At 42.7% G+C, this 18,736-nt stretch overlaps 1 protein-coding gene across 1 annotated transcript in view; it reads right to left on the minus strand.

Annotated features, from left to right (window-relative positions):
- The window catches only part of ptgfrnb (prostaglandin F2 receptor inhibitor b), a 79,868-nt gene that overhangs the window by 43,623 nt on the left and 17,509 nt on the right, over nucleotides 1–18,736 (minus strand). Inside the window, exons 4-5 of the mRNA XM_042215213.1 lie at nucleotides 15,196–15,603; nucleotides 9,589–9,999 (exon numbers count right to left, since the gene is read on the minus strand). Of these exons, the coding sequence (XP_042071147.1) occupies nucleotides 9,589–9,999; nucleotides 15,196–15,603 (819 nt within the window). The remainder of the gene's footprint in view (nucleotides 1–9,588; nucleotides 10,000–15,195; nucleotides 15,604–18,736) is intronic.

The following is an 18,736-nucleotide window of genomic DNA, read 5'->3' on the forward strand; positions in this document are numbered from 1 at the left end:
GGGGGGGGGGACCACTTGAGCCATTCCCTCCTTCTGTCAACACACCGCACTTCTCCCAGGACGGAGGGAAAATGCGGGCTGACACTGAACAGATGTGCTTTTGATATCACGTTTACAGCTCAAACAACTACTAATCTAATGTCGGATAAGACACTCGTATTAAGACACTGAATCTCTAAGAGGGCTTACATTACTTTGGACAAATACACCTCAAACTGATGGCGAGGTGAAAATCATGCCAGGGCACCATAAACCTGCAGGGGTTCAGAGAATGAACGTTCAAGCTCTGCAGCTAGAAAGACAGACACTTAACTCTATAGATGCTAAACATCAAAAAAACCACAGAGTGGAGCTTCTTGCAGCCCGTGGCCATGCACAACCTCCTTAATTTAGCTGCTTTTCATTTTACTGAAGGATAAATTTTCACTGAGTGTAGGAAACTGCCGGAAAGCAGCAGGAAGCATCTTAAACACTTTCCTTAGGGGAGAAAAAGTCATACAGTTAATCCTGTACGAAACAAAGTTTACCAAGCTTAACTCTCTTATTCACGCAACCCTTACACACAAAGTAGAGACTAATTACAGTTTTCAGATCATTAAAATGAATCTGGAACATTACTCGTTTAAAATTACTTGCTTTTTCTCCAATTTAAACATATGCTGGAAACAACTGGGGATTTAGTGTCTTGCTTATCAGCTTCAACATGTGAGCAGGAATTAAAACCACCATCCCCAAGAATGATAGCCAACCCTACTTCCCTAAGCTACGGACACCCACAACACAAACACTCGGCAGCATCAACACGGTTTGAGGAAACACAACGTCCTCTTTATTTGCATTTCTTTTTTCCAATGAATCACATACATGTTTTAATTCCTGCAATTTTACAATAAAGTTAAACGTTAAAGGAAAATTTGAAAAAGATTGGCAGAGGACAGCCTGCTTTAAAACATCCATGGGAATTGATAGAACGTCAACCGAGAGCTAATTATTTAATCAGGTTTCATGATGTCAGGTTGGCGTGATGTCAGGTGTCCAGCGTGTTGAATGTCATGCAACCTCTGGTCACGATGAAAAAAAAAGTGTGTATTCCCTGACTGGCTGGTGAGTTCGTTCCTGGAGTTTGTCGGCAGTCGCTAGGTAAAATTAATTGGAAAGAAGGCGGTGCACCAACAAAACTCATTGTGGTTTCTTTGGTTGCTAGGAAATTGCTGTAGTTTATGCAGACTTGTTTGAAAACACTATTTGCTATACTACTAGTAGTAGTAGTACAAGTTGGTCCAAGTGCTAACGCAAACACATCTGAAAATATTTCACTTTTTATCTTTAATCTGTTGCACTTTCAATAGCAACCAGCGTGTAACAAGTGAGAGTTTATAGACAAGTCCAGGCATGTATTCCTTGCAAACTGTGGGCAGCTGTGGCAGACTGAAAGCAACAAAAGCAGTTGTAGGATTTCGGCCAGCTGATCGCAGATACACATAGGTGCCAGGGGTTCACTGACTAGTCTCGAGCCTTTTGTGACTGGGACACACCTAGTTGGGAGTGGCTGGAGCTTAAGTGGTATAAGGTTGGTGGTTCCTTTCATCGCCGCTCCAGTCCCCAGTTTAAATGCCTTGCATACCTAAATATCCGTGGGCAAGATACTGAACCGCAAGTATGAATGTGTGTGAATGTCAGATAGAAAGCACTTAGAAAAAAATGCCTGTGTGAGTGGGGCGTGTTATAAATGTTGTATAAAGTGCTTTTCATGCTCAAGTAGAGCAGAAAACCATTAGATAAGAACCAGTCCATCCATCAACTTCAGCAATCAACTATCCAGCAATTGCAATTAACCTGGCAAACACTCGCCAACCGGTCAGTGAATGCTCATTTTTCCCCTCACAACTGGTGGATGGCACATGCTCCATGCACATGTGGTCTGGCCCTTTTTCACTCGACTCTGCCACCATGATTGTCACACAGCCAGGTGGCGGACAAGTTAACAGTCACGTGTCTGCAAAACCTCAAAATACGCAACCTTGCAAATTAATGCACAGAATCAGTAGGTGAGGGAGATTTTAGAGCTTCTTTGAGAGCTAGTGAGGAGTCAGTTTGGTTGTTGTTGTTAGCAAAGGGTTAAACAACTCTTTCCAAATCTTACAAAAAAGTTCATGACAACTATGGAAGGTAACTACTTTCAATAAAACTTGGTTATCAGATAGACAATTTATCATTGGCACATCTAAAGCACATCCATCTTTTATTGCAAGTAGATCCTATAGCACAGGCCTGATCTCTTGCAAATCTTATAAGAATGAAGCTGCCTTACACGGTAATTACAACAAATGAGGCTCCAGTATTTTACAAGCTAACAATGATGTATTAATGCAGCTTCACAGGAATCCCGTGTGCAAAGTATTGCCTGTTCCTACATTCAGCACACACAGAGAAAGATACTCGAATCCAGAATCCTCGTTTCCAGCAGTTTCTCTTTTAATCTGCGTTTTGTTGCTGGAAGAAGATCTGCCCCTTTAGCTGCTAAATGCTATGTTTATCAGCTGGTTTATAACAGCTTGTTTGGTGCCAGTACAGTTGGATGATCAGAGATTTTTCCACTGCAAATGACACCACCTGACATTCACATCTCAGCCGGAAGGCTGAGCCTCTCCATCCTGTCTGCAGAGAGGTCTCACTGTCTCCTCTCAGTCATACATCCAATTGAGTGGGTCTGTGACCTCCCCCAAGTGGTTCAACTACCTCCACTGACTCCTCTCAGTGTGGAGTGGCAGCTGAAACACACAGAGGTTCACACATAATACTGAATTCCTCATTGTGCCGTGGCACGAGGCCAGGCAGGCAGCAGAGAAATGAGATTTCAGCTGCTCATTTTCTGTCCTGTGCTCAGAGACTGACTGTAGAAGAAGAAAAAAAAAAAGATCAAGTGGTTAACGAACAGCTCACATCTCTGTTCTCCAACACCAGAGATGTGTGAGTGCTAATCTTTATTTTGAGATCACAACCCAATAACGCCAGATCATCCCTCATTAAATCGCAATGAACAAAGCTTTTTTTTCTTGATGCAAGTGTGTGCAGGAAAACCACAACAGCTCGACTGTTTGGCTTATTGCAATAAAATGCTGGGAAAAGCATAGACCTCTGCCATTTACCCTCTATGTGAGAAATCCACTGGCTCAAGCTCAAGATGGAGATAAAAATCAAAACTAGTGACAAGAATCAAAGCTCTGAGCTGCTCCTTTACTTCAGCTTGAGATCAGATGCCTTTGACTCATATGCATATACTGGATTTTCCATGTATGCATGCAGCCAGTACATGTTGCTCTACCGGATTTTTGCTACAAATTGACAGCAAACAGCCACACACGACTAGAGCCACCTGTCTTTGCTCCTCCCAACAGTGTCATATGACACTGTATAAAGGGTGAACATGTTCCTTTAGCTATAGGATCTGTGAGGCACACTGTAAGGGTTACATGAAGACTACTAAAACCCTTTTTGTTGCAGAAATTTACTGATAATGTTTTTTAGTCTACTCTTTCATCTTTATATTGATTCTTCCACTAAAAGAGGTGATATGAAGCAAAGAGGTCAAGCAGACATGTTACTGCACAGGACTGACCAAACTGTCTCAGTTTCATGGTGTATACGTGCCACAGCTGTGTGCACAAACCCTTTGAGTTTACCTTCAAATGAAGTAGTTTAGATAATCTGGAAACAGCAGCTTAGAGACAAAATGATTCACAGATTCAAAGCGAATGTGCACAGGTCCGTATCTGCGTGGTATGCAGACATGACTGCTGCGCATATTCATAAAATACACAAAATTTAATACTTTGTATGAACTACAAGATGTCTTTTTTCCAGTAAAGTGGCTCTACTGACAGTAACTCCAGCTGACACGACAACGCGCACACATAGGGGAAGTGTAGCCAAGGGTGAGACAAATTACACCCTCTTTAACTCCGTGTGTGTGTGTGTGTGTGTCTGTGCGTGTTCCTGCCGTGGGGAAACTCCTAAACAAGTTCTCCAACTCTGGTTTTTTTTTTTTTTTTGCACTTCGTGGTAGGGTGAGCCTGTAGCAAAGCATCGTGGGAAGAAGGGGCAATCCTCAAGGCCGCACATCAGTTGAATAGGAGCTGACTGGTTGACAACACACAGAGAGACACACCAACGTGCACGCACAAAAAAAACTTGAGAGGAACGGGTTTGGAATATATGAGCTTCTGTATAGTCAATTAGAAATGTTAGTGTGTGTGTTTCAGCAGACGCAGTATGAAGGAATGTTTACCCCCAGGCCAGCATGTAAGAGTTCCACCAGTGAGAACCGCCTCATACCCTCAGTATGTGGGACACACAAACACACTGAAGACAGTGTTTGAAGCGTGCGTGTGCATGTGGCACTTACTTCTCCAGAGAGCGCCTTCGACAAACCTACTTTCATTCTCATACACTTGTAAACCACTCAGCAGACACACACATGCAGAGGAAGCATGCAGATAAATCTGAGTGCTATCACACACACGTAAACACAAACACATGCATACGGTTAAGTTGGAAAGCGAGACGATGTCCTTGATGGTGCCGTTCGATACTGTGCCCTCATGCGGGCTGACTTTGATATGCGTGTGCCCGCAAAGCTTTGCTGATATTTGCAGATGTAACACGGATCCTCCGGGCTTGAGGAATCTTTTGAGTTTGGAAAAGAGATGGCTGTTGGTTTAACTAAAGGCTGCCTTTGACATACTTTACAGGATGTCCTGCAGCTAGCAGAGGCGCACTGTACCGTCCACTGAGACTGACCGGCTGTCGTTTAGATATATTGTAGTTTAATAGCTGGACCACACCATAAGACTGCTCACTATGTGTTTTACACTAAATACATATAAAGAAATCCTACTAAACTGCTCCATGTGCATGTACATTAGACCTGCCTTCGTCTAAACAAAGCCATTAGCTGTTTTCTAACATGCTGGACGTCGCCAGCTCTGATCACTTGCTCGCACCGTCGACTCAGGCCAACCTTTGACAATAACTTCTCTTTAAAACAAAGATGTGCCCAGTGCTGAACATGTGTAGCTGGAACAAATCTGCCCGTTTGCTTTTTGTTTTCGTAACAGTACAATTTGTCTAAAGATTTTGAAGAAGGAGGGCACTGCAATCGGGAGGGGGGGTGCTCAGTGGTTCCAAAGCAAACAACAGGCACCCTGCGCCTTTATAATTCATGCGCGGCTAGAGTAAACAGGAACAACACACATTCAAAGTCACATTCTGAAGCCGGGCTGGTTGATATACTGTTAGATTTTACGCTAACAGTAATGACACCCTGTAGCTTTTATTATCCAGCTTCTGCACATTGTTAGCAAAGCTAAATGAACCTGCTTCTCCAGTTGTTTAAAGCACACCAGGATATGGATTCCACATTCTCTCTCTGATCCACACGCTGGATACGGGAAAGGAAAGCCCAGCTAAATTCTCCAAAGGCCGGCTATAAAACTGGGTGCAAACCAAGAAGTGATAAAGCAAAGGCGGCTGTTAAGGCTGAGTCACCCATGGAGCACTAGCTGACTACTTCTTTTCACTCTCTTTGCATTTATTCATTAGTAATTATTAATCTCTGGCTCTCTTTCACAGTGTGTCTTTTGTCACGTCTCCCTCCCGTCATCTCCAACCAGTCGCAGCAGATGGCCCCTCCCCTCCCTGAGCCTGGTTCTGCTGGACGTTTCTTCCTGTTAAAAGGGAGTTTTCCCTTCCCACTGTCACCAAGTGCTTGCTCATAGGGGGTCGTCTGAATGTTGGGGGTTTTCCCTCCATTATTGTAGGGCCTTTACCTTACAGTATAAAGCACCTTGAGGGGACCGTTGTTGTGATTTGGAGCTGTGTCTACAAATCGGGCAAGTAGACTGAAGAATCCAGCAACAGCATGAACCTCTTGTGGCAAATCCATCGCAATGTTCAGGGATTTATGGGTTATTAACTTGTTAGTTGAACGTCCAGTAAATGCTGAAATGTTTCCGATTTCCTTTTGATGTAAGTATTTTCTGGCAACCACGTCCCCCAAACTCCGTAGAGGGATTATGGGACTACGAGGTGCTTTTGATCCTTGCTGACAATATTACAGCCAAGAAGCACCAAAGCAAACTGGACTCCATGAATATCATTAAGGGTCTTTTATGCTCTCCGAAAACGAAATGGGGACAAAAAGACTAATTGCCTCTTTCCTGAAATAAACCAACACTTGGGCTTTTCAAACTTTTAGCCAGTCGATCTGCCAAAGCACTTCCTGGGAATTCCCCAAACCATTAAATATAGTACAGTAGATGAAATAAGAGCGCTTATGTAACAAATTTTTATTTATTCATTATAGTCTGTTTCTTTCATTGAGATCTGGGATTTGGGGAATTTGTGAGAAATTCAGCTGTTCTTATGATCAGTTATAACAGGACTTTTACATCAGTATTGAATACCAGAGATGTCACAATCGAGCAGGATGGCTTGGTTAACAAACCAAAGATTTAGCCATTGGTGTCAATGTTAATACACTAAACTTTCTTTTGGCTGATCCCTCAGTTCCCAAGAGGCAAAGATTTTACATCTTCCTGACGCGCCCATTGCTTCTTCCCCCCAAACCTTGAACCCTACTTGAGGTTGGTTGGTGTCTCCTACTGGAGTCAAACTGCGGATTTCTTAAACGCAAATGTTAACCACTACACAACAGAGCCCTTATTAGACAGTATTTAGGAAAAAAAAGTCAACACCAAATATTATGGATGGGAAGTTAATTTTATTTAATTTTATTCTAAATTCTGTTGTTGGCTTTGATCCATTATCAAAACAGTAATTCTGTTTCCTGCATGACACTGCTGTTGTGTCTTGCTTTTATAAAATTCTGAGTGGTTGACCTTGCAGGAAAGACTATTTGGGTCAACAAGATCAATTTAGAAGAAGTACAACATGCATAAACCCTCATTAGCTTTTCCCATTGATTATGTAAAATTTTCCAGGTTGGTTCTGCCTGGACCACCCAAGTCTGCACCAAACAGACTTTTAGTGGTAAAACCTGCATCTGCCCTTGAAAGACGGCCTTTGCGGCTTTAAAAAAAAAAAAAAAAAAAAAAAAAGTCAAAAGTCACCTTCAATCCCTAGTTGATAAAGTCAAAAAAAGAAAAAACAATCTCAAACATGGTGTAGAATGTGCAGGCCCCCTGCTGTTTCAGTTCTGACTGACGATGTTCTGCTCTCAAGGTCCCTCCACCTTGAGAGCAGAACATCAGTGTCAGCGACCTATCAGTCTGGACATTGACTGGACCATTACAACACCTTCATTCTTTTGATTTTAAGCCATTCTGTTACAGGTTTTCTGCTGTGCTTTAGCTGTTAGACAGATGGCCTCACATTTGAACCTAGAATATTTTGGTATTCTAACAGTTCATGGTCAAGTCGATGACTTCGAGGTGCCCGGGTCCAGTGTGGACCTGTGTGCACCAAATGTGGTGCTGTGCATCATGGCCAAACACCTACACTTTGGTCTCGTCCATCCAAAGAACATTATTCCAAAATTCTTGTGGTTTGTTCAGATGCAGCTTTATAAACTGGTAGCAATGCTGTCATGTTCTTTTGAGAGAGAAGAAGCTGTGGAACTGTTTCCGTGAGCACTGCACGATCTTTGGGGTGAATTTGATGGGACGTCCACTCCCGGAAGCATCGACCAGTAGAAGGATGAACTTTGGATTGTTTGGAAATTGCCTTATAACCTTTTATTATGATGCTTCTCTAAGATCACTGATGACTTTTTTCCTTCTTGGCACTTTGTTAAAACAAACCTGAATTCTCCAGAGCTGCAAACTGTAGTAATGATGTGCGTACTACAGTACATCCTTCTGCACTTTGGCTTCTGCATTTCGCTTCTGCATTTTGATTTGCTTCTACATTTTGGCTTAATTTTTGTTAAATAAATAAATAAAAGTGTCATATGTCATGTTTGTAGTTCCACTGAAGATTTATTCACCTCATTTTAAGAGCTTCTGAGCGTAAGATGAGTTTTTATTATTATTTACTGATATGTATATATACTTACCATGACTTCAGCTATGTATATTAAGGATGAAACAAAGAAACCAATTCCATGACTAACTGCATGACACAGATAACCTTCCCAGCATGCCAGCTATATCTAAATACAACATGAAGTGAAATTCAAACACAGCGAGAGCAGGATGGAAATAGAGAAGGGAAAGATGGATAGACAGAGAGACCACCCACCACGCCAGTAATTGATTGCTGTGTCAACTGTGTTTGACATCACTGCTCTTTAGAAGCAGGATCAGAGCATCGTGCACATGTACCCAGGCACACTAACAGAATACCCAGAGGTACACGGAGCAGGACAGGCATAACTAATCAATCCTCTTCGCAGCAGGAGCCGACAGGCTGATGAGGGGATTAAAGAGCTACCCCCCTTAAGACTCAAGATTCATCTCTAGCAGCACTGTTACACATCCACACCTCATGAAATCATACATGAGAAACGTGCACATGGCTTCTTACTGTTACTTCCCCCCAACTACTCCTTTAAGAAAAATTAGCCAACCACAGCCAAGGAGATGCACACACACCTTCCTGAGAGTGCGTTTGTCGAGAGTAGGAACATTTAAAGTTTGCTGATAAGGTGAAAATTGAGAAAGAGACAGTCATTATTGGTTTTATGCAAAAATCAATAAGCCAACAGACAGAGCCCCACATCTGCTGTGTCACAATTTAAACTGTTTACGAAAAAAACAAAGCATCATAGCTCAGAACACGTCCAAAAGCAATTCAAATCCATCATAGGAACTGAAGCTGTAATTAAAAAAAAACAGCCGACAAGATCACTCAACGAGAAGAGGATTTAGACAGTGAAACGCTTAAAATAACTAATAAATTGCTGATTGTTTTAGCAGCACATCAGGGTGGCATTTCCCAGCTTTACTCACAGCAGAGCAGAACGGGGCGTTTCACCTTTTTCTTCTCTAAACCAATGTGATGGAAAGAAATCCTGATCCCAGGCGCACACAATGCTACAAGCAGAAAGAAGTCCCAGTCTTCCCAGTAAAGAGGCTGTTATTACAAATAAATTAAATTACTTGAGGAGCTTAAATAAGACCTATGTTCATTTCAATATTTTTACCTTTCATCTCTAACAGTGTTTGCATGAGTTACACTAAAAAAAATGATTTGTCTTTATTCGTCCCTCGCTCTCCTGCTTTTTGCAAACATTCTTCTGATTGGCTGACCTTGGCAAACAGAAGGTAGGTGGGGCTTCTCCACTCAAGGACAGACCCATGTGCTGGAGATGATACACACTCTCTGACATCACACAGAGCAGAGAACAGAAAAGCACTTGGTACCCGAGAGCTTTTTATGGACAAGCACAAACATTTCTGCAGTGTAACAATAATGGAAACCACAATAGGACCACTCTAAAAAGATTATTTAATGTTTTCTTCTCATTACTGATTTGGTCCTTTAAGCTCAACTCATTCATTTGAAACATTATACGAGATGAGACATAGTGTGGCAACAAAGAAGAAGAACACTGTGGAAAACACTCACGGATCTCAGAGACCTTCACAGTCACAGGGTTGGATGTCTTCTCCGCTGTCATGTACCACCTCCGTCCTTCTATATTGATGAACGCTCTGATGCGGCAGGTGTAGTTCCCTCCGTTTTCAATGGTCACCCCCCTCACCCCCAACCTGTAGTCGCCGGTTTCTGTTCGCTCCAGGCTCGCCTCCCCCTTTTTTCCTTGCGCTCCGCTGGAGGATGTGTTTGAGATCACCACCCCGCTGCGATCCATGGTGATGATTTCACGGCCGTCGGCCAGCCAGGACACTTCCAGGGAGAGGGCGGGCAGGTTGTCGGTGGTGACGCCGCACATCAGGGTCAGCGAGTTGCCAGGAGAGAGGACGAGAGAGGTGGAGGAGGGAGAGGAGGAGGGTGAGGCCTTCACGTTGAGGGAACGACCTTGAGAGGACAGACATGGCGTCAGTCAATGAATCCTAAGAAAACACTGCATGAAGACAATAAAATGCTTCAAGTCTCTGTCCTCGCACTGACCCAACCCACCAAAAAACACATCTCATGACTCTTTTTATGAATTGAGACTTCATGTACTGAAGCATAATGAGCATTTTCATGTTAACAATTAGTCAGAGAAAACAGGAAAAGGCACAGATTCTGTCAAATGAGGTGTTTCCTACATGCACACATCTACTCAGGTAGCCTTGTTTTTTCATAGATCAACGATGCGATTGATCGATTAGTTTTCCTCCAACAGCTGGATGATTAATTTGTGAAGATCGGCTTTCATGTGTCACTACACTGAGCTCGCCGATGCTGCAGGGCAGAACAACCGTCTGCAACTGCACGTCAAGGTGGTAATGTGAGCCGGGGCAACTCGCAGGAGAGGCAGCTAATTAATGCGCAGTTATTTCTTTAAAGAGTACGCATAGTATTATTCCTTTAAGTAAACAAGGTGCTCATGCCTGCATGCCCACCAATCAAACTGTGCGAAACACTTCCTTTATGTACACAAACCAGCTGGGCGGTGACAGCACACGTAAGCACAAAGTCCCATTCAAAGCCAAAAACACTACACCTGTGACTCATTTAGCACGACAGATATATGAATAAGCAAATTGGCCAACTGGCTGATTCTAATCTTACCGAAAGCGGGAAGTGCTATTATAGTTCGGGATAAAACAGGATGTAACAGCACAGTCTGTACATCCTCGTCATATCAGTCATGAGATAACAAAAAAACATTTAGAGCAGTGCATGGGTGTATGCGATTGCTCCTACAGCATTGTTACGCAGAGGTGCTCAAGAAACCTTCCTGCAGGTCTCTCTACTAATAAAAAAAAAAAAAAAAGGGGGGGGGGGGGGGGTTTAGCCTATTACAAATGGCTGTCAGCCTACTTCTCCTTCTTCTAAAAAATGTATCTTTAAACCCAAAGATTGGATCGGGCTTGTAAATATCATCTCCAGTGACAACATAAACAGCAGTATGGGGGAGAGAAAAAAGTCTGTATGGTGTCTGGAAACGGACAAAAGAGACAAAGCTCACTCTGTTTGACTTTTCTCATCCTCTTTACTCAAGTCAGTAAGTCAATATAAAGAGACTGGGACACAATGGACCTGAGACCGAGACCTGTTTGTGTGTCTGTGTGCGTGTGTGTGCACTGCTCATCACTGGTTTCATTACAAACCCCTTAAGAGGATATGGTAACCTGGAAAGATATAAGATATGGTGACCAGAGCAACCACACCGATGAGCGTGAGAGACAGACAGAGAAAGTGTGTGTCTGTGTGTGTGTCTGAGTGTGTGTCTGTGCACATAGGGGCCTCTATGGTCAGCCAATGAGGGTCGTGAACCTCCTGGGAGAGAGCGAGGCAGGCAGAGAGAATGAAAAGACGAGCGGTTCACAGAGGAGGAGATTCCTTTAAAATGAAGACAGCCACACAACAGAGGGAGAACTCTCCCATGTCCCCTCCCTCCCCGCCCCTCTCATCCTTGACTTTCTTCCAATTTCACTCCGGGCATTGTCGCAAGCTGCTTGCACACAGGGAATCGTGGGGATCCTCTCTACACTTTGCTGAGCATTGTGTCCCGAGACGACCGCTGCTGCAAACTGCCGTTAAACATCCAACAGCAGCTCACAGATCTGCACATTAAGTATGCATATACTAAATATCTTTTATCCCAAATCAGGAAGCAGATTTGAGGATTATGTACTGATCCCTCCCCTGCTGGGGATGTGCAGAGAACCTGTGCGCGCAGACTCACGTGGAAGCGGCGCACTGCACTGCTACTGATGACCCTCGGCTTTTTTTCAAAGGATCTTTTGAAGCCTGAATAACCACCGGCCAGCTTCCTTTTCAATTATCCCAGAAAAGATATTTAAATTTTGTCCAAGGGAAGGACAAACGCACGAAGCTGAGGCCGGGCAGCAAATCACTAACCGCTGTGGCTGAAAAAAGGAGACCAAAAAAAAAAAGGAGTTGAGTAAGTAATAAGTAAGCAGATTTAGTGTTAAGAATCATTCACTTCAATCATTTCACCTCAGAAACAGCTCAGAGGTGCGAGGACTGTTAAAAAAATTAGTTGCCCATAATTAGTTGATAAACCTGAACAGACTTCACACAGCTCAGTGTATAAAGCCCCATAATGCGTTTATATCACAGGCGTCAAACATAAGGCCCGGGGGCCAAAATTGGTCCCCGGAGCAAAGACTTCAATCCGGCCACTGGAGCACTTTGGATAAATTTCAGACTTTATCAACGGGAAAAGCTTTAAAACAAGTAAAGAGCGCCTCCATGCCCACTCATTCATTCTCATTAAACCAGTAATAAACAGTTCAATAACAGCGATGAGCTGTCAGAGCTGCATCTTTAACGTTACACATTTATTTCTCATAATTTATAGCCAAAGAGTTGTGGCGACAGATTTCTTTAATTTGGTTTCTGGGTCAGTCCACTCAAAGTCAAAGTGAGCTGTATGTGGCCCACAGTGTTTGGCATCCCTGCTTTATTTATTGATTATATCGTTCCATCTGAACAGTAGTAGTCCCCACCACTTGGATAAAAATCAAGTTCCCATTTAAAGGTTTAATGTTCGGTTCTTTAAAGACTGCATGAAGAAATCTGATAAACTGTTCACTTGTGTGGCCCTCTTTTAATTAACTGCTACTCTCCGACAGCTGTTCGATATAATGATATATATCGGATAACGATATAAAAACGTCTATCGTTTCATTTTACGCTATCGTTTGTTTCGTGGTGTCGCAAAAATAAACTGTTTACAGCAACATTTTTTCATCGTTTTGATGGTCACTGTAGTGGCTATATTCATTCCTTAAAGTTCTCTTTCTCTTATATTTAATATAACCACACTACAGACGGACAAGCGCCTGTTTTTATGTGTTGTCGTTAGCAACAAGGACGGTAAAGCCATTGCGTGTCCGCTTGTTTATTTCCCACAAACCTTTCACAATAAAGCTCAAGATCCTGTTGAGACTTTTCAAAATAAACTGAATCACATGAAAGAGTATGCAGATTATTTACGGATAAGAATTAAAAAAAGAGCCATCAGGTGCTAAAAAAATAAACCTTAGACTCAAACGTTAGAACAGGCTTTTCCCCGCAGCACGCCGTGTAATAAATACTCAAAGAAAACGGCGGCTGTTACAACTTATGTCTAAAAATGTATCGTTTCATGCATCGGTTAAAACACTCGACTCCAGCTACATGACAAACACTTCACGCAAGACGAGCTGCCCGAGTTTCACAGCACTTACAGAAAATGTTACATTTTTGTGATTTATATCGTTATTGGACGATAGAATTCTTATATCGGGATATGAGATTTTGGTCATATCGCACATGATTCTATAGTTTTTCGGTAATGTGAATTAAAGCAGACCACGCAGGTCAGAGTCACAAGTCTGTGTCAACAGCAATAAGCTCGAGCATTAGTGCGGTATGCCTGGGTCGCATGCAAGCTGCCTGTGTGTGGACTGCTGGAGACAAAGAAATGCATGTTGTCCAGAAACATCTTATTTTGAAGTCTTTAAACATGTAGAAATATATGTTACTGTATCTCATTAGTTAAGCCTCTTCTTGTTTTCACTGCTGCCACAGAAGATCATCTGCCTCCATCTCCAACTATCCCTGTGGTCCCATCCAAACTATTCAACCTGCCTCCTCCAGCTTCACCACCTGTCCTTTATTTCAGTTGCACCATCTCACCTGCATCTTTTAAACCTTCGCTCTTGCATCTGATATTGATAAGCATCATATCTGTATGAATAAACCTCTCTGTTAAAATTAGCGTCCACTTGATCTATCACTCCTCAACATTATGCAATCCCAGTCGAGCCAACATTGTCACAGCCTGGCTCCAAAGTCAGAGAGATGCAGACTGAAGCCAGGAATGATTAAATGTGACAAAATTATGAAAGTAAGAAAAACAAAAAAGAGAAAACCACGAAGTGTGAACGTCGGTATTATTAGCAGTGAGGGTGTATGGATGGATGCGTGAACAGTGTAGTGGGAAATACTGAGAGGCACACAGCAATGACGAAGCTGAAGACACGCTCTCAAAGGTCTGAGGAAGGGTGTGGTTTACATCTTAGAAGCACAGCCTGGCTTTTCTGCGACTTTTGGCCGGGTTAGGAGACAATCCACCAGAGCGAGGCTGCAGGCCCTGAATGCGTCAGCCCCGAGGTTCAGCTGTTAGCGATCCTGAGTCACATTTACAACCTCAGCCTGAAACAGGGGAACACATCGGTTTTATGGAAACCGTCCCGTCTGGTTCCTGTACCATCACAGCTTAACGGTTATTAACTAATTGCCTTGACATCACATGTGACGGAGGTGACGCCGAGACCAGTCTTGACCTGCTGCAGTTTGCATACAGACTGAATGTGAGACACTACATGCTGCAGACAGCTGCACGGTGAGGATCGCCTCCTTTGATTCCTCGAGAGCGTTTAGAGAGAGAAGCTACAGGAAATGTCAGTAAACACACATCCACCATCTCCACAGTCCCGTGCATTACTCTGTGCAGCACTGGAGCTCCACAGGGAACTGTGCTGTCTCCCTTTGTGCCCACCTCACATGAGCCACCCACAAACACAATGCCGCGCACCATCTGATCAGCCAATCAGACTAAATGAAGTAATAAGGAGGGCCGTCTCTGTCTGTGAGAGGAGGTCAGCGAACAATCGTGTAAAATCCTGACCGCCCTCTTCACCACTTACTGCACAGGCAGCAGAGCATCTTCTCTAACAGAGTGATTCAGCTCCACTGGCAGAAGGACAGATACAGGACATCTTTCATAACACATTTCAAAGTCTGTTTATTTATACAGCACCAAAGCACAACAACAGTCGCCTCAAGGCAGTTTATAATGTAAGAAAAAGACCAATAAGACAGAAAACCCCAACTGTGAGCAAGCACTTGACAACAGTGGGAAGGAAAAATTCCCTTTTAACAGGAAGTGACCTCCTTCAGAACCAGGCTCAGCTAGGGGCAGCATGCATCCACTACAGTGAAATGCAATGCATCTGTCTGGCAAAAGCATGTTTTAGGTTTTTTTTTTCTATAGTTAGTTTAACCAAAACAAAGCATCAGCTGTGCAACTAACAGTGCAACTCTTACCTGTAGGAGTAACTGCAACAGTTCCCATCTCTTTGGTACTCTCCACGATTTTTATCCAATTTCCTCCACTTTCGTGCGTCCACTCCGTCCCGTTGCATTCATAATTCCCCTCATCGGACGTCGTCATTCTGGAAATCACCAGTTCAAACACTCCGTTCCTGCCAGGGACCAATCGGATGCCTCCTTCTGCATAACGCCGGGCAAACCTGGACCCCGTGACCACATCCCCCTGAGGACCAAACGTCAAAATCTCCTCTGACGTCGTCCCCTTCTTCACCGACCAGGTGACAGACAGGTAGGTGGGGTGGATGAGCTCCCGGGTGACGTTGCAGGAGAGAGTTAGGTCACTTCCCTCTGAGATGACTGGGGGCGGGGTCTTGGGGGAGACCTTGAGGGTGTTGCGAATGACTGACGGGAAAACAAACCAAAAGAAAATGTTTTGAGTGAATTAATCACAGCAACAAACTGGGAGGTGCTGGAAATTATCCACACATGTGCCCCCCCCCCCAACACACACACAGTTATGTCATCCAACATTTATCACAAGGAAATATAGGATGTATATTTAGAATTAACTTTCTGTTAAATATTTTTCACCCACATCTTTTTTATATTTCACACCTTCTGCTCTGGCTGCCAGGATACGTTCAAGAACCCTAACAGATGTTTTTTCCTTTTTCAAACCACAGTTGAGTGTTTCCAGATTACATTTAAGGAAATTTACCTGCAAGTGTCAAAAACCTGCTTGAACACAACAGCCCAATAAAACTTGGACTACAACCAGACAGAACAAACAGAAACCAGAAAGCTTTGTGCACCAATCATCTTTCCCTTTGCCTACAGATTCATAAGCAGATACACGATTCCTCATACGGCAGCTAATCGGCAGCATATCTGCATTTTCCTTCACTCGTCTTCGTCGTCTATCACTTGAGGCCTATTTGTGTGTCGCTGTGAGCGAAAAGGTCTTGTTTACTTCGAGGATCTGTTTAAACTAATTCCCAGGTTTAAAAAGCAGCGTATTTGAGCGGGAAATTGTAAGTAAAACGATGACATAATAGCTCAAGGCAAGCAAAGGCTTTTCCCTGTTGTCTGATATTAAATGGTTTGCAGGTGCATATGATAAAAAATGAACAATTCGACATTTAGCATCTATTTATTGGGTGGAGTGACAGAATCTTAATCTTACTTCAGTGTCACACCTTTGTTTACCACACCTCAAAGCGGCCCGTCTGTCAGGTCATCCGGCTTAAACTCAAAGGCAAAAGCAGGGCTAGTGTAAACTCCTAGTGATTCATGTAATCCAACATAATATTTCGCATACACTCGTGCCAAGGTCATTGGTTGAAGGACAAACAAACAGACGCAGATAAAGCTGCAAAAAAAACCTCAACACGCCCAGAGGAGTGCTTCTGAAGGTCACCGTCTTAACCAAGTAAACTCTCAACACTCTCACGCAACCACTTTCACCTCCACTCTTTCATCTCAGGCTCGTTTACGTATTAAAAATGAAACTAAACGTGTCATCCAGAAGGTCTTTACAGAGCAGCCTTCACCGCTCATTCCTTTCTTGTTATGACACACGAAGGAGGATGATGAGTCACTGCTGGAGAGAAAAAAATAAAATAAAGTGAAAGGCCTATAACTCCTGGGTTTCCTGATGGGAGCATGGCTTTGCTTTTAAATGCATGCACGGCGAGAGCTATGAAAATAAGTTTTTACCTCTGCTCCTCGCAACGGGAAGAGTGCGGGGAAAAGACAGATGCTGAGATGCAGTGAAGACACGGGGGGTTAATAACAAAGCTGAGAGGCAATATCAGGGTGGGGTTGGCGTGTCTGCTAAGCAAAAATTACAGGCTCTGTTTTATCATCGCAATCAAGTCATTTGAATTTTGTATATTAAAAAAAGAGAAAAAAAAAAGAAAGAAATCTGTGCTCTGTGTATGTTTGTGTGCACACATTACCATTCCTCACACTTTAAAGCAACAGTAGCTCCAAACCCTGAGATTTATCACTGAAATGCTTTAGATAAATGATGAACTGTGTATTTTGGAAGGCAGCTCTAGTCGCGTTACAAATGAATCCAAGAAGCGGCAGATGGCCGGGAATGAGAAGTACGTGGCTATGCATTATGGGAATTAGAGAAATGCCACGTTTACATCCTGTGGGAAAGACTGCTTTGTAAGCAGTTAGGAATAAAAAGTTCGCTCCAACTTCAGACGCAAACTTAAAAACAACGGATCAACACGTCCGGGTGTAGACAACGATGCACAGCGCTGCTTCAACCGTCTATTGTCCTGCGAGTGAAAATGTCCCGGCTCTTTATTAAAATTCGATCGCTTTCCAATGAATAAATCATTAACATTAATTACTACTGTGCACTTACAAGTGTTGTAGCAGGTTTGACTGTCTTCGTGAATACTGTTCTGTGCGATTAACGCTGGCGTTGATATAAATTGACATGGCATTGCAATATTTTGCGTCGTGATATTGTTATTATCTATGTAAATTAAAATATTCTGGGAATACCGTGAAGAAGAGGGCTCCTCTCATGCACCAACATCCTGAGGTAACGTTAGCCGAGCAAACTTACATTAATGAAACCAAACTGACAGACCATCCAAGGCTGGAGGCTAATGGCTCAGTCACACGAGTAGAAATATGACAGCCAACTCCTTACAGCTACCAACAACTACAAAATAAATACTAGTCTGCCTGGTTATTTGATTTTGATTTTTGTTCACCATTCTTGCAACTTGTGCTGACTAAATGGTTGCCCAAAGCTGGAGGTAAAAGGCAACCTTTCTGCAAACAGTTGCAGTCTGACTTGGACTGACTCCAATCAGTCTCAGAGAGATTGTTGAAGGTTTGTTTAAAAACAAAAAGTTGCCATCAGTGTTAATGAGGCTTTCTGAATGAGCACAACTCAAGGGGATTCAACTCAGCTGCCTGTATTCTGATTATATTCCTATAGAAGACCAGAAGGATGCGGAGCACAACTGTAATAGTCCAATGTGAATTTCTTTCTATCACATAGCTGTTGCTGTAGACAGCAACAGCTATGTGATTTTTTACAGTTAATGTCTGCATTATCAGAAGCAGAGTGCTTTTAACTGCCAACTTGACTCCATTCAATCAGACTGATATCAGACTGACTGTCTTATAGTAACATTTATAGCAGGTTTTAGTGACAGTGATCGTATGCTCAAAATTTCATTTTGCATCAAAAAGATAACTGATGTATCTGTTTTATCCAATAAAATTAAGTTATTGACTAAGTCTGAGGACTTAATCTGCAGTTGGAAAAAGGCAATTTTAGTCACAATATGTTACTCAAAATTTAAGAAAACCAATAAATTTATATTGTGATAATTCGAGATGGCACGATACCACTTTTTTATGTCCGATACCGATACGATATCATAAATTTGGATATCTGCCGATACCGATATGAATCCAATATAGTGTATTTTTTAATCAATAAAACAGTTTTTTTAATATCTTGCTGCTTTTTGTATAAGTTCATACTCAAGTTAAAAAA

The sequence above is a fragment of the Haplochromis burtoni genome, unplaced genomic scaffold (genome assembly GCF_018398535.1).
Source record: "Haplochromis burtoni strain Fernald_Lab_line unplaced genomic scaffold, NCSU_Asbu1 Contig_681, whole genome shotgun sequence".
NCBI classification, from domain to species: Eukaryota; Metazoa; Chordata; class Actinopteri; order Cichliformes; family Cichlidae; genus Haplochromis; species Haplochromis burtoni.